Genomic DNA, 16,103 nt, shown 5'->3' with positions numbered 1-16,103 from the left:
TCTGCTGAACACCCGTGAAAAACTGCTCTCAAATCTTGACTCTTAACTCTCCCTCTGTCCTCATTCTTCTCGACCGTTCCTCTACTTTTGACACAGTAAACCACAATATCCTGATTCTCATCTCCGTGACACCCTGGGGATCACAGATCAGACCCTGGCATGGCGTGCCTCCTTTCTCTCTGACCATCCTTCCCAGGTGGAACTGGGGTATTTTCTCTCCGCTATCACACTCTCTACTTGTGGTGTCCCCCAGGGATCTAACCTATCCCCCTGGTTCCTCAATGTCTACATGGGCCCTCTGGCCCGCATGATCTCTGCCTTCACCTCCAACTTTGTGTTATGCGGATGACACAGCTCTCTTTCAGGAAACCCTCGGCCTCCTCCTCCTCGCTCATCCCCGACTGACAGCAATTCAGTCCTGGTGTGCTGCAATCAATCTCTGCCTCAATGCCAGCAAGACAGAGATTGTCCTCATTGGGAACCCTGCTCCCGCCTTCCCACTCTCACTATGGCCTGCCTCCCTTGACCCTGCACCCTCACCCACTAGTGAGGCAAAATATCTAAGGGTCATCTTCGATTCTACTCTCTCCTTCTCCTCTCACATCTCGGACATCTCCAAAAAATCCCACTACCAGCTGCACCTCCTCAGAGGTTTTGGACCTTTTGTCACCTTCCCCCAGAGGCTTACCATCTCCAGAGCCCTGGTTCTTTCCAGACTGGACTATTGCAACAGTCTCTTTGTCAATCTTCCTACTTCCACTCTCCGACCTCTTCAACTCCAGAACAGAACCGCAAGACATCCTTGGCCTCAAGCCCAGGGACCGCATCTATCCAGCACTGAAATCCCTCCACTGGTGCCCCGTGACTGCACGGATCAAGTTCAGGACCCTCTGCATAGTCCACTAGGCTTTCTGGGGCCGGGCCTGCACTATCTACAACTCTCCCACCCTAAATACTCTCCTTCTAGAGCCCTCTGCTCATCATCCTCCAACTCTCACGGGTGAGCTGATTTTCAAATTTGGGGGTTGAGCTCTTCCCTCAACATGTGCTCTGGAACAGCCTCCCTGCCTCTCTCTGTCTAGGGCCTGATCACCTAGAGTTCCAGAAACTCCTCAAGACCTTCCTCTTCTCTTCCTCCTCTCTCCCTCTCCCTTGTTAACCCCCTCTCTATTCTTGCCTACTGTCCTCCTCCCTCTCTCCCTAACTTGGCTCCGTTCTGACTGGTCGCCTGCTGCCCCTCCAGAGCCACACAGGTCTCAGGCTCCCCCGCCAGTCCTTGCACTTGCCCCCAGGTCTCTGCACTCCACCCACCATTTCTGCACTTCTTTACTCATTCCTCGAGAATGGTAACCTCTCGGCACTTAACCCAGGGCATTGAACTTACCATCTGTCACGCACTTGCACTATTTGGAACGTCATTGGCCGGGTACAGTAGCTTAAGGACTGTATGTTTGTCTCCCTCTCCTCCCCCTCATCCCCCTTCACTCCTTACTTTTTGTCTTACACCTGCACTTGTAGTAAGGCTCTCAGGCCAAGTTTGCTAGTCATTGTTGCAAGATCATTCGGAAATGTCAAGGCCTAATAATGACTCTGTATTCCCCTGTTCCTGTCCCGCCTTGAAGCGCTTTGAAGCAGTTCACCTGTGTATAAGCGCTCTATAAATAAACAATTACAATTTCAAAAGTTGAGCGATTAACATTTTGTCTTCTTGACACCATTGAAATGCCTCTTTCCCAGATTGGAACATTTCAGAACCGTTCCTTCTCCTTTCTTAAGGTGCATAATCACTTTAATACTTTACGTGATTGTTAATTCAATGAACAGTTCAAACAGAGACTTACGAAAACGTGTTCCACTCCTTTCAGACCCACGCGACCACTCCGCTACAATGTATGCTTTCACAATCAATGGTTCCTTCACAGCGCTCGTGGTCAGTTTCACACTGGGTTTCCTGGTCTCTGAAACTCACCGGCTTCCTCTGCGGACTCCCCGCATATCGCGCTGGACTCTCTTCAACTTCATTGCCTCCAGGATAACCTCCTCTGTCCCTGGGACACTCCTGCGCTCTCGCAGCGCCATGGGAGAACGAGCACTCTGCCTCTCGATAGAAGGCCAGTCCTTCAGTATGCCGTCTTCTCTTGCCTTGCAGTTGTGCCAGAGAACTGGTGTTGTCATGCCATCCCAGTTGGGACTGCCAACTTCTACAGTCCCTGGTATTCCGACCCGTGTCACACGCCAGCTCTGCATAAAACGGCTCCCAGCAGTGTCTCGCCTTTCTTTCCTTCTCCCTTACTCTTTTGGCTTCTCACCTTTTATGCACATGTGGTTTGTTAATGAGCCGCAGGTGCGAGTCCTGTCTTTCTATGGCCTGACGGTAGTTAGGCTTATTAGTGAGCCATGCCTGGTCTTTGTAGTGGTATTCCTCTGAGGCTCTCTTCCTTGTCTCTGTACCAAAGTGGTGTTGTTGCATGATGGTGTGTATAACTCCTAGTCTGCTCTTCCTCGTCCTAGTACTAGAGTGGCTTGACTGAGACCAAATAAGGGGAGCTGGTTTACAATAACCCATAAAGGTTTCTAAGGATTGAGTGGGTTGTCATTAGGAAACAGGGGGTACCATGTCTCGCCCAAGGGCCCCCCAGTCACCAAGGAACCTCCACCCAGGTGATGCTCCCTCACTTGTCCACCCTCAGGGTCAGGATCCAAGAGCGATGGCCTTTCCCTGGCCACCTGTGCAGAGGAGCCATGGGGAATAGGAGTAAGAATACCCTCAGGTTTCTCACAGCTGTTAACTCAGTGTAATTCTGTGTACATCGTTCTCTCTCTGTATGAGTGGCAGTGCGTTTTTAAGGGGGCTGCCCAACCTGGCCTGCTGCCAACTCGTTCTGAAGAGCTTTTTTTTTAGTCTGACGGCACATATTTTTACGTTTGGAAACCTGGTTCCCACTGGTGTTAGAGGTGCCTACAACATAGCTTGTGGCCCTCCACGTTTGTGGACTCTGGGGCCCCAGCGCTTCACTGGGTCTTCTTTCCCTGACACTTCCCATGTGGGATTGTCAAGGGATGTGGCTGCACACAGCACACTTGAACAGCCCCTCCTGGGTCTTCAGCCATTATTGGCTAGCTGACGCTGCAGCCCTGGCCTGAGTGCCCACCCCCGCCCCACCCGGCCACCTCTCAACCCCCCATGGCTGCGGGTTTGATTGTGACAGCTCGTCTTTCTGAGTGAGAAGAATTCTAGGATGGAGAGAGGGACGTTAGCCTTTTTGGTTTCACACTGAAGCTGTCAGCTTGTCGCTGGGGGAATGCCCCGGTGCTGGGGGGCAATTGTAACCGGCCCCGCTGTCAAGCAGAGGTCTTTTTCTGTCAGAAACGCGCTTCATTATGTACCCTGTTTCCACTCGGTGGCAGAAGAGCAAAGCTTAACATCGTTAGAGCTGCACTCCACTGACCAATGAAAATGCTTAGAATGATGGCTGTAACTGGCGATAGAGGCCTGCTGTCCCCGGACTGCTATGTCATATGCTGATTGGCCATTTCAGCATACTGATTTTGAAGCCAGAGGTCACCACATGTGAACACGCATTCCACTAGCCAGTACATATGGACCTGCGCGATCTGAATGACACTTGGCCTAGTAGGATCGTTGTCTGTTGTCCCCTTGTCTCCCACCCACCCCCCCCCCCGCCTCGTCGCGCTTTGAAACACTTGTGTATAGGCGCGTTATAAATGCCACATCATATCATATAGCCGTGTATTTGTTATTATTTCAGACTGCAGGCCGCCCTGCATGTTTGCTGCTTCCAGAGGGTCTGTGAATAGCATTAATGGGCATTCTACGGGGCACTATCATAAGATAATTGATTTTTGACTCCAACTTGTAAGTTGGTCTGCGGTTGATTATCCCCTTGTAATGCCCTATACAATCCTCATCCGTGCTGGAGTAACCTGCTTTTCTATAGCGCTTGCTATTAATAGCGCCTGTTATTATCTACAATAATCGCTGTTGTCATTGTTCAGTTTGGCGCTGTGCCACGTGCAGGCCATTGATAATCTTTGTCGTTCCAGGTGGTGGTCGAACGCACTGGTGGGTCCTTGCTCCGGTGTCCATTGCTGCTGCTGCTGCTGCTGCTGCTGGCATAGCCATGGCAATCCTAGTCTGGAAACGTGCCCTGGTGAAACAGCTCGTCTGCAAAGGAGCTTCAGGAAGAGGACAGGCTCAAGTGGAGATGGCAGTCCAGTGGGCAGCACAGCACAAGATTGGTGTACCCGGGACCCTGTTAACGCTGCCTGCTTTAGGGCGCAAGACTGCCACGTGGTCAGGTTGCTAAAAAATACAGAGCCCGGGAATCTAATCGTGGCCTTTGCACCCCCAGAACTGTGCAATGGTCCTCTGTCTTCCCAGTTCAAGTGCCTCCAGTTGTAGGATGCTCTGTCAAGGAAGGCCCTCTCCTGGATGTTCCCTGCCCTCTTCCCGCATCCCTAGTCCATGAGCTGGTCTAAACTAGCCCCGTCCTGTGTGAGGCCCCGTCCTGTGTGAGGCCCGTCTTGCACTTTACTGCTCCTGCAGCTCGCTCCACCCACCCATCACCAAATACTACAGACAAGGGATCTAAGCCCTGCCTGGGCAGTGCCTAGACCACGCGCTAAAAGGCAGAGATGCAGAAAAATGGATGTAAGATTTTAAGTGAAAAGGTGTCCCCTCCATTCCAATCGATGCCAATCTAGAGCAGGAGGGTCGCAACCTTTGCTTTAATGACAGATTTTGTATGTATTTAGGGCCCGCTTGAGCACCTCCTGAAGTCATCACACAACTGCTCTCCATATGACTGCATCTAGTGCCAAGCTTCGGTCCTAGGTCTAAACTCTGCTCTAATCCGAGCTGTACTCTCCTGAGCCCTACAATCCATCTAACTGCATCTAGTGCCAAGCTTCGGTCCTAGGTCTAAACTCTGCTCTAATCCGAGCTGTACTCTCCTGAGCCCTACAATCCATCTAACTGCATCTAGTGCCAAGCTTCGGTTCTAGGTCTAAACTCTGCTCTAATCCGAGCTGTACTCTCCTGAGCCCTACAATCCATCTAACTGCATCTAGTGCCAAGCTTCGGTTCTAGGTCTAAACTCTGCTGTAATCCGAGCTGTACTCTCCTGAGCCCTACACTCCATCTAACTGCATCTAGTGCCAAGCTTCGGTTCTAGGTCTAAACTCTGCTGTAATCCGAGCTGTACTCTCCTGAGCCCCACACTCCATCTAACTGCATCTAGTGCCAAGCTTCGGTTCTAGGTCTAAACTCTGCTGTAATCCGAGCTGTACTCTCCTGAGCCCTACACTCCTTCGGTTCTAGGTCTAAACTCTGCTGTAATCCGAGCTGTACTCTCCTGAGCCCTACATTCAAGCTTTCCAATAACTTGCCACATTGAGAAACACGCGTCCCTACTTCCGCAAAAATCTCTCCTCACATTCATACCAATTGTTCTTCTGCTCCTGTCACTTCACGCAAACTGCTCTCAAGAACAGAGGTGGAGGTGTCGGATAAACTATTGGTCCACTAGTTCATTTGCTTTTGAAAGAGCTTACCTTTTTAGTTCAAAGGCTCACGAAACACGCCCTGGACGCTTTTTCTTTTTCACAAGCCAAAGATAGAATCTAGTCGGCTCGGCTCAGATGATCAGGCGCTGCCCACCACAGACTCACTCACTCACTCACTCACACTCACTCTGCGGCGTTCTGCAGATGATCCTGCAAACACATTTATTCCGTCAGCAGCAGAGCCTTTCATATGCCTGATGGAACATTTCCAACTAAAAGACCTCGCAAAGCACTGCTTACCTTGCACATCTGTGATTGTATTGGATTGTCTTTGGTTATTTATATAGCGCTCTTTCCCCACTTGTGTGGCCTCAATGCGCTTGTACTTGCACTTGATGGTTAAAGTGAGCAACACAAAGCGCACTTTAACCGTGATGACTACTAGCCTGTCATGCAAATAATTAAGTAGATGGTCCAATGCTCTCAACATCCTGCATAAAAACGAGCTGGGGGTTTGTCCATAGCTAAAGTTATGGCACAACATTGTATTCTGTATCTTAAAACCCTAAAAGCACAGTGGGGTTAAATAGCTTTAATTATCTTGCCTTCTGGGACTTGTAGTTTACAATTCAGGATGTGGAAAATAAAACTACAATGATATTCCTGTGGCTTAACGTGTTGCTACGGGAATTTGCATGCCGTCCTGTGACTCTACTATGCAATTTGTGTACTTTCTAAATAAACATTATTATTGTTTGCTTTGAAATCCAAAACTTAAACATCTGTAGCAAGTAAAGCTTGGAATGTATTTGGTAACATTTGTAGAGTGGGTTAAAATCCCTGCTTCACTGTTAAGCCACAGTGTGTGAGCCTGGTCGTCAGGCTGGAAATGCCTTATGGAGGGTCAGGGTCTCCTAGTCCTTTGCCTACCACTTCTGTGTGTTCTTTGTTTTATGCCACTGTGGGCCCGCCCGGACCCCCGACAGTGCAGCTCTTCATTTGACCTTTTGGTGAACACCACCCATGGGCTACCCTTATGGCACCTCTCGGTGGGGGTGCACCCTTGTACCACTTGTGTGTGTTTTTGGGCATCTGTGTTGCCCACGGAGCAGCGCATGGGATGGTGGCAGTTACAAGCTGACTTGACAGCGGCTCTGAGTGTCCTCCCTTTTTGGGACACCCAGGCCCTGCCATAAGAATCAGTGGATTGCTGAAGGAAGGCAAGATGGCCCCTGTGGCCTCTTGCTTTCTATTGCCTTTACCCCTTGTTTCCCAAAGTCCTGGGGGCGCTGACTCTGTCCCTTTCTCCCTGACTGGCTGTGGGGTGGAAATGCCATGTATGGCTCTGGGGCTGCCTCCTGTCAGTCTGACTGGAGCCTTCCCAGGAACTGTGTGTTGTAGGTACACCCTTGGGGTGGGACCTGTATGAGTGGAGTCTGAAGTCAACTCACATTCTGTGATGCTCATTCAGGTCTCTGCCACCAAGTCAAGATTGCTCGACTCTTGACCAGAGACGAATGGAGATTCAAAAATCAATAGATCTCTATTTGGCCTCTCAATATAAACTTACCTCCTCTGTATCTAAAGATCTAAATACACACAAGCAAATACACGTGAATGATGACATTTTGGATGCAGAACCCAACCAATGGCTGCCTAGTATGAATGTCTCTCAACATGCAGAGAGAAATCTATCAACTGTTCCATCCCGATCATACATTAAAACCAAGAGCCGGACAGAATCTCACAGCTATACCAAAGCGTGCAACAACATTACCATCATTTCATACTGTAATGTCGTCCTTCTCCCTATACAACTTATGATCTCAACACAACTAGTGTTCTTAGTATATTCAGAGATATTCCAAGTCTTGTGGACTTAACATCCTCAGATCTCCATCAAGTTAAATTTGTAGATGAGACAGTCGATTGCTATCGGGAAAGCAAAGATGTATCTTTTTCCTTGGGATTTGTAATTGCTCAAGATCCCACACCCTTGAATTCCGGCAATGACGTTGCCCTTTAAAATCACATGTTCGGACACGCGACGACATATAACGCAATATACAAGTACTAAACCTGAGAACTCACATCCATCCCGCAATTGATGTAACATGCAAGCATAACAACTCACGCAAAGATGCACATGTTGTGTTTGCTTGGCAAGCTGGAACACCTGTGGTTTTGTTCACCTGATGAATGGTTCTAATAACCTCCTTAACACCTTTGATATTATAGCCTTACAAGAAACATGGCTCTTGGAAACTCCATTACGGGAAGATCATCAGGTGATCTTGCACCCTGCTAAGGAAGGCTGACCTCAGGTCTCCCGGTTGCAGCTCGGGTTTGACCATTCAACCTTGGGCTGCTCCAAGTCAATTTACCCAATTAGTTCAAATAGAATTGGCAGGCAGAGTGATAGCACGTACCAACGTTTATAGGAACCCTACTGGAATTACCAATAACAAATTCTTTGCCGATCTCGAAATGATTTTAGATCTTGTCATCCAAACTCCTTCTATTACCCATACCATCCTAGGGGGGGGATCGGAATCTTCACTGTTGGTCAGAACACGCCTCAATTGAAAACTTAGCGCGTCGGTAATGGATGACCCTCATGAGGGAGAGACAACTGATAATGAGTGATGGAGCGCTCCCTGGCGATTTAACTCCGCAGAGCACCTGGCCCAGGGGTACCCAGGAGGGTATTATTGATTACATCTATATAGATGGAGATCTATTTGCCAATGCGACCAAATTTGAAGTTGTGAAGCAAACCCACGGCGACCATGAAATGTTAACCTTAAGTTGGTCCTGGCTGTCCACGCCGCCTCACTCTCCCATGACCAGAAACAAGGGACAAGCCACTCTCAATGGTGGAAGAAACCGTTTCCGAGGGTCTGACTCAACTTTGCAACAGGTAAATGAGCACATCATCCAAGGCCAATCTTTTTCTGACGAAAACACTAATTACATGGGTGAGCACTGCACAGTTGCTCTACATGTCTTTAGACTTCATTCCTCTACAATAACCAGAGCAACTTACAAAAACAAACATCTCTTTGATGCAGAATTTAAGGATTTAAAAAACTGCGTTTTGCGGAGACAAGAGACTTGCTTCTCTTCTCTCTGTGTGTAAAAGATCGGTGGCACTGAGGATGTTAAAATCCAAATACAAAAATTGGATAAGGGCTCGGAGAGCCCTGTTATTTCAAAGAGATGGTGAGGCTCAGAGAGCCCTGTTATTTCAAAGAGATGGTGAGGCCGTAGAGCCCTGTTTTTTCAAAGAGATGGTGAGGCCCGTAGAGCCCTGTTATTTCAAAGAGATGTTGAGGCCCGTAGAGCCCTGTTATTTCAAAGAGATGGTGAGGCTCAGAGAGCCCTGTTATTTCAAAGAGATGGTGAGGCCCGTAGAGCCCTGTTATTTCAAAGAGATGGTGAGGCCCGTAGAGCCCTGTTATTTCAAAGAGATGGTGAGGCCCGTAGAGCCCTGTTATTTCAAAGAGATGGTGAGGCCCGTAGAGCCCCGTTATTTCAAAGTGATGGTGAGGCCTGGAGAGCCTTCTTATTTCAAAGAGATGGTGGGTCCCGGAGAGCCCTGTTATTTCAAAGAGATGGTGAGGCCATGCTGGAGGCAATCACTTCCAAGAACTTTGCTCAAACATGGTCCTTACTTAATCGAGCCAATCATGTGATGCAGACTCCCATTGAGATCAATGGTGTCTCGGAACAACAATGGGTGAATCGCTTTGCTACCCTATATGCTCTCCCTAGTCCTTCCTCTACTGGACCCACTAAAATAACGTCCAATAATTCACATCTTCAAGTGTCTGAGGAAGACACTCTGTACTATATTCAAAGATCAAGTGGGTCGAGAGCCCCGGGCCCTGATGTCTTAAACAATGCCATGTTCAAGGAGCATCCAAAAGCCCGGCTACTATTCTCGACAGCATTTTTGCTTATGTTCTGGAGACGAATTCTCTTCCAAAATCATGGCTAAAATCCATAATTGTACCTCTTTTTAAGAAAGGGGACCGCAACTCTCCAACCAACTACAGACCTACTGCCCTACTCGATGCGCCTGGCAAAATATTTGCCCGCTTCATCTTGAGGGACTTTAATGACTGGACAATAAGATCCCAGAGTCGTGACCCTTTCCAGACAGGTTTTGTGGCCGAGTTGGGCACAGCGATCAACCTTATGACCATTACTGCCATAAAAACACATGCCTTTGCCCAAAAACTACCGCTGTATCTGGCTTTTGTGTATTTTCGTTCTGCGTTTGATTCCGTCTCCAGAGAACTGTAGATGGCCAAATTATGCAAAGCCGTATGCCCTTTGTCCATCGGTTCACTTATTGAATCATTACACACTGATACCTCCATACAGATACGATTGACATTGGAGGGAGTTCTACCTGCACCCAGTGCTATATACAGAGGTCTGAAGCAGGGCTATATTCCTGCCTCAGCGCTCTTTAATTCCTTTATATCAGACCTGAAGGAGACATTCTTAAACATCATGACAGATGCACCAAAGATAGGAACACAATCTATACTGTAGCTGCTTTACGCTCGACTATTATCAAAACCCCTAAGGGGTTTACAGAGATCACTAGATGCGCTTGCCTCCTATGCAGAGCAAAATCAGTTATTAATCAACCTGGATAAAACCAGGGTTATGCACTGTGGCAGAACACGGGGGCGGGGGGGGGCAAGTAAATCTCTCCGCTGGACCTTACGTGACACGAAGCTTGAACTGCTTCACTATTACTCATATGTAGGTATACATATCAATGCTCGAGATCATGACATTCCATACCCAGCCGATGTGGAGAGCAACCCAAACTAGAGTTCTACTCGCCAAATATGGCAAATTCTCTTGTGTGCCAGTCTAAACCTACTTTAACCAATAGGCTGTACCAATCTTGTTATATGCTGTAGAAACCAAAAGTGTTTTCCGTGAAAACATCTGGCAGAAAATCGAAGGGACGTTCTGGAGGCGTGTCTTGAATCTCCCTCGATGTTTACCAGTGGCTATGATCACATTTGCATTGAGACTGATCTCTCTCTATGGCACTATGGCAGAAAATGCCTTTTAGCTCTGACGTCAGACATGCTATTAAGCATATTAGCTACGTTCATCGAGCCACAGGTTTGTATCCACGTGGAAAACAACCATTGTAAACATACCGGCGGCAGCTGACATATAATTGGATCTTTTGTTGGGCAATCCAACACGCACAAAGCAGAAATAATTCCAATTTGACTGGATTAAAACACGAGAAGTAGGCCAGTCTAACAGTGATTTCAGGAACAATCCCTTTAACAATAAAACATATCGCACACTGGAACCTTACTTGGCGAAATGTCCATCGCCTCTGCACAGAACTGCTTTCATGCGTCTAAGATTCAATCTGTGGCCTACCTGTGACGGAGAGTCATTAGCAGTCATGAACATGTATGCCGATTCTGGCCTTTGCAACACTTGCTCACTGAATCTATCATACCTCGGTTAGAATTGCTGCTGTTCACTTCCTTGAAGCCTTGCAATTAAACGGATGCAAATTGAACCCAGCTGATTTTGCGGCCTAACTTAGATTCTGAATATTGAGCTACATTATAGAATCGCCCATTGTCTGCTCATCTAGTTTCAAGTTCATTGGAAAGTTCTGATGTGTTGCCGTGTTTTTTGAGTGTTTTATTTTTTTCTTTGTTTTTTTAATGTTTTATCGTATGTACCTATACATTGAAAGGTTGATTGCAATCAGCCAAATTAATAAACAAAACACCTTGCTTTGCAATGCTCATTAAAAACTGCCAGCAGTTGGTGCATTTTTAATGAATCTAAGTCTATTGTGGTGCCACATAGAGTATAGATTGTTGCCATTATTAGAATAGTGTTGCCTGAGAACAAAGTGTGCTATTTATGTGTATGTATTTATCTGAGCCTTGTTTTATATAAATAAGGTGTGTTATCACCTAACATAGTGTGTGGACATTTCTTTGTGGGGGCTTGGGGAATCGCTGTACTTAAGCAGTCCACATCACCTCCTGAGAGCTTAAGCCTTGGTGGCTCGTCCAAAGCACCCTATAGAGAAACTTGGGTGGGGTGCTCTAGTCTCCTACCCCAACCATATAGAGGGCAGAAGTACAGATACCACCCCCACCCGTCTTTACACCGGCCAAATAATGCAATCTCACTCTGACTTAACTGCAAAAAAGAAGTGTCTTTATATGTGATTCGTCACACTACTTACACAAAGACACCCTTGCAATGGAACAGATTTAATGAGTAGGACAAACATGGTGTCCAGTCGTGCTCCTCTGAGTGCTCCCCAAAGCTGTCCCCCTAGAATGCCATTATTGGTGCACTGGCCCTCCCTTGGTTTGACAGGCACATCTCATCAGCCAGTCAGTCGCTATACTAGAATGTTTGCTACACTAAGAACGTTCATTTTCTCCCCAGTTGCTGCCCGCCACACGAGTTGCTTCGGCCATGCACAATACTCCCCACAGGAGAATGAGTGACACTGTCTGCTTATGCTACGTTACTCCCCACAGGAGAATGAGTGACACTCTGCTATGTCCTGTTATGCTACGTTACTCCCCGCAGGAGAATTAGTGAAACTCTTTGCTCTGTCCTGTTATGCTACGTTACTCCCCACAGGAGAATGAGTGACACTCTCTGCTATGTCCTGTTATGCTACGTTACTCCCCACAGGAGAATGAGTGACACTCTTTGCTATGTCCTGTTATGCTACGTTACTCCCCACAGGAGAATGAGTGACACTCTCTGCTATGCCCTGTTATGCTACGTTACTCCCCACAGGAGAATGAGTGACACTCTGCTATGTCCTGTTATGCTACGTTACTCCCCACAGTAGAATGAGTCACACTCTTTGCTATGTCCTGTTATGCTACGTTACTCCCCACAGGAGAATGAGTGACACTGCTATGTCCTGTCATGCTACGTTACTCCCCACAGGAGAATGAGTGACACTCTGCTATGTCCTGTTATGCTACGTTACTCCCCACAGTAGAATGAGTCACACTCTTTGCTATGTCCTGTTACGCTACGTTACTCCCCACAGGAGAATGAGTGACACTCTCTGCTATGTCCTGTTATGCTACGTTACTCCCCGCAGGAGAATTAGTGAAACGCTTTGCTATGTCCTGTCATGCTTCAACACGCCCCACAGGAGAACGAGTGACACTCTTTGCTATGTCCTGTTATGCTACGTTACTCCCCGCAGGAGAATTAGTGAAACTCTTTGCTATGTCCTGTTATGCTACAATACTCCCCACAGGAGAACGAGTGACACTCTTTGCTATGTCCTGTTATGCTACGTTACTCCCCACAGGAGAATGAGTGACACTCTCTGCTATGCCCTGTTATGCTACGTTACTCCCCACAGGAGAATGAGTGACACTCTGCTATGTCCTGTTATGCTACGTTACTCCCCATAGGAGAATGAGTGACACTGCTATGTCCTGTTATGCTACGTTACTCCCCACAGGAGAATGAGTGACACTCTGCTATGTCCTGTTATGCTACGTTACTCCCCGCAGGAGAATTAGTGAAACGCTTTGCTATGTCCTGTCATGCTTCAACACGCCCCACAGGAGAACGAGTGACACTCTTTGCTATGTCCTGTCATGCTTCAATACGCCCCACAGGAGAACGAGTGACACCCTTTGCTATGTCCTGTTATGCTACGTTACTCCCCACAGGAGAATGAGTGACACTCTGCTATGTCCTGTTATGCTACGTTACTCCCCACAGTAGAATGAATCACACTCTTTGCTATGTCCTGGTATGCTATGTTACTCCCCACAGGAGAATGAGTGACACTCTCTGCTATGCCCTGTTATGCTACGTTACTCCCCACAGGAGAATGAGTGACACTCTGCTATGTCCTGTTATGCTACGTTACTCCCCACAGTAGAATGAATCACACTCTTTGCTATGTCCTGGTATGCTATGTTACTCCCCACAGGAGAATGAGTGACATTCTCCGCTATGTCCTGTTATGCTACGTTACTCCCCGCAGGAGAATTAGTGAAACGCTTTGCTATGTCCTGTTATGCTTCAATACTCCCCACAGGAGAATGAGTGACACTCATTGCTATGTCATGTTATGCTACGTTACTCCCCACTGGAGAATGAGTGACACTCTCTGCTATGCCCTGTTATGCTACGTTACTCCCCACAGGAGAATGAGTGACACGCTGCTATGTCCTGTTATGCTACGTTACTCCCCACAGTAGAATGAGTCACACTCTTTGCTATGTCCTGTTATGCTACATTACTCCCCATAGGAGAATGAGTGACACTCTCTGCTATGTCCTGTTATGATACGTTACTCCCCGCAGGAGAATTAGTGAAACGCTTTGCTATGTCCTGTTATGCTTCAATACTCCCCACAGGAGAATGAGTGACACTCTTTGCTACGTCCTGTTATACTACGTTACTCCCCACAGGAGAATGAGTGACACTCTCTGCTATGCCCTGTTATGCTACGTTACTCCCCACAGGAGAATGAGTGACACTCTGCTATGTCCTGTTATGCTATGTTACTCCCCACAGTAGAATGAGTCACACTCTTTGCTATGTCCTGTTATGCTACGTTACTCCCCACAGGAGAATGAGTGACACTCTCTGCTATGTCATGTTATGCTACGTTACTCCCCGCAGGAGAATTAGTGAAACGCTTTGCTATGTCCTGTCATGCTTCAATACGCCCCACAGGAGAACGAGTGACACTCTTTGCTATGTCCTGTTATGCTATGTTACTCCCCACAGGAGAATGAGTGACACTCTCTGCTATGCCCTGTTATGCTACGTTACTCCCCACGGGAGAATGAGTGACACTCTGCTATGTCCTGTTATGCTACGTTACTCCCCATAGTAGAATGAGTCACACACTTTGCTATGTCCTGTTATGCTACGTTACTCCCCACAGGAGAATGAGTGACACTCTCTGCTATGTCCTGTTATGCTACATTACTCCCCACAGTAGAATGAGTCACACTCTTTGCTATGTCCTGTTATGCTACGTTATTCCCCACAGGAGAATGAGTGACACTCTCTGCTATGTCCTGTTATGCTACGTTACTCCCCACAGGAGAATGAGTGACACTCTCTGCTATGTCCTGTTATGCTACGTTACTCCCCACAGGAGAATGAGTGACACTCTCTGCTATGTCCTGTTATGCTACGTTACTCCCCACAGGAGAATGAGTGACACTCTTTGCTATGTCTTGTTATGCTACGCCACTCCCACAGGAGAATGAGTGACACTCTTTGCTATGTCCTGTTCTTCTGTTATTGCATCTTTTATAGTGCATGTGTGTGCGTGCAGATGTATGTCCTGTTTTGTTAGGTTGTATGCTGGGGTGTATTGACAGTTAGGTGGGGGTAGGGTGATCTTGAAGTGCCTGTTGTTACCATATATTTCTCATCAATGCCAAACCTGATTGCATGGACACACCATGCAAGAGTGGGAATTTGAAGCTTTCAAAGTGCACTTTAAAGAGCAGCAACATACAGAAAATGGAAGCGTTTTGCTTCGGCTTCTGTTCGTTTTTTCCAGTGACTCACCAGGGAGCCAAGGACCAGATGAGAGTAACTCCTCAGCCAAGAAACGGGGGGAGGGCATTAACCAGAGGGGCAACTGACTACAGAGCTTTGATTTTACCGTAAGTTTACTCCAGTCCATGTTAGGTTCGGCCACAAGGTGGTTCTTGCAATGCGAGAGCATTGCATTGGAGGAACGCTAGGAGGGCAATGACCTGTGAGGAGGGATGCACAGCTTGTGGGGAGGTGTTTAGTTATTTACCAACCCATTGACTGCCCCTGGCAATGCTAATCATTATGGCCATTCCCAACCATGACCTGCTCCTCCCTGGCCCAAACGCATTGTCCTGAGATGTGTTGCTCGCTCTTTCAAGCATTGGCATCAAACCTTGACCATACAGTGTTATTCTGAAGTTGTCTGTTGATATTGATCGGCTTAATAGCAGCTGCAAATGTGCCCCAAGTGTAATATAAATGTCTTAAACAAGTGTGCCTTCAACTACTTGATTCATATCTGTTCCTTGCACTGAGGTCCTTTCTAAACAAACATTGGCAATGTCAACAGTGTTGGCCTGTGTATAGGTGTGCGATAGGCATATTCCAGACACTCGTATGCTGAGATAATCCTACCATATTCCAGCTCTCGCATGTTATGGCCAGGTAGTGCCATTATGGCAGTTCCTGGCAAATGCCTATCCCATCCCTACACAAAAGCCAAACCTGTTGTCTTTGCCAATGCTTGGATGCAATTAAAATGGCTGTAGCCAGGTGATTAGTGGCAGCTACAAAGTGTATTGAGTTTAGGGACTGCTCAAAGTATTGAAATTATGTTTCACTTGTGCCTTTTAGTGTAAATGATGATTCATGGATAACCCAAATAAACCAGTTCCAAAGAGATGTCGGTCAAATAGTATCTTATTTAATTTGCATGCACAGTTGTATCAAAGATTTCTATTCATGAACATGTTTTTATTTATTTCTAAAGCACCTTCTGTCAG

At 47.2% G+C, this 16,103-nt stretch overlaps 1 protein-coding gene across 1 annotated transcript in view; it reads left to right on the top strand.

Moving 5' to 3' along the window:
* Positions 1-11,511, top strand: part of LOC138520609 (uncharacterized) — a 165,914-nt gene extending 154,403 nt beyond the window's left edge. The window contains exon 7 of the mRNA XM_069632933.1: positions 4,066-11,511. Coding sequence (XP_069489034.1) covers positions 4,066-4,328 — 263 coding nt within the window. The 3' untranslated portion in view covers positions 4,329-11,511. The remainder of the gene's footprint in view (positions 1-4,065) is intronic.
* The last annotated feature ends 4,592 nt before the right edge of the window (positions 11,512-16,103 follow it).

Source organism: Ambystoma mexicanum, chromosome 13, assembly GCF_040938575.1.
Source record: "Ambystoma mexicanum isolate Mex_15411 chromosome 13, UKY_AmexF1_1, whole genome shotgun sequence".
In the NCBI taxonomy this organism is placed as follows: domain Eukaryota; kingdom Metazoa; phylum Chordata; class Amphibia; order Caudata; family Ambystomatidae; genus Ambystoma; species Ambystoma mexicanum.
Note: the sequence above shows the minus strand (reverse complement) of the source record. Positions and strands in the feature narration are given on the sequence as shown.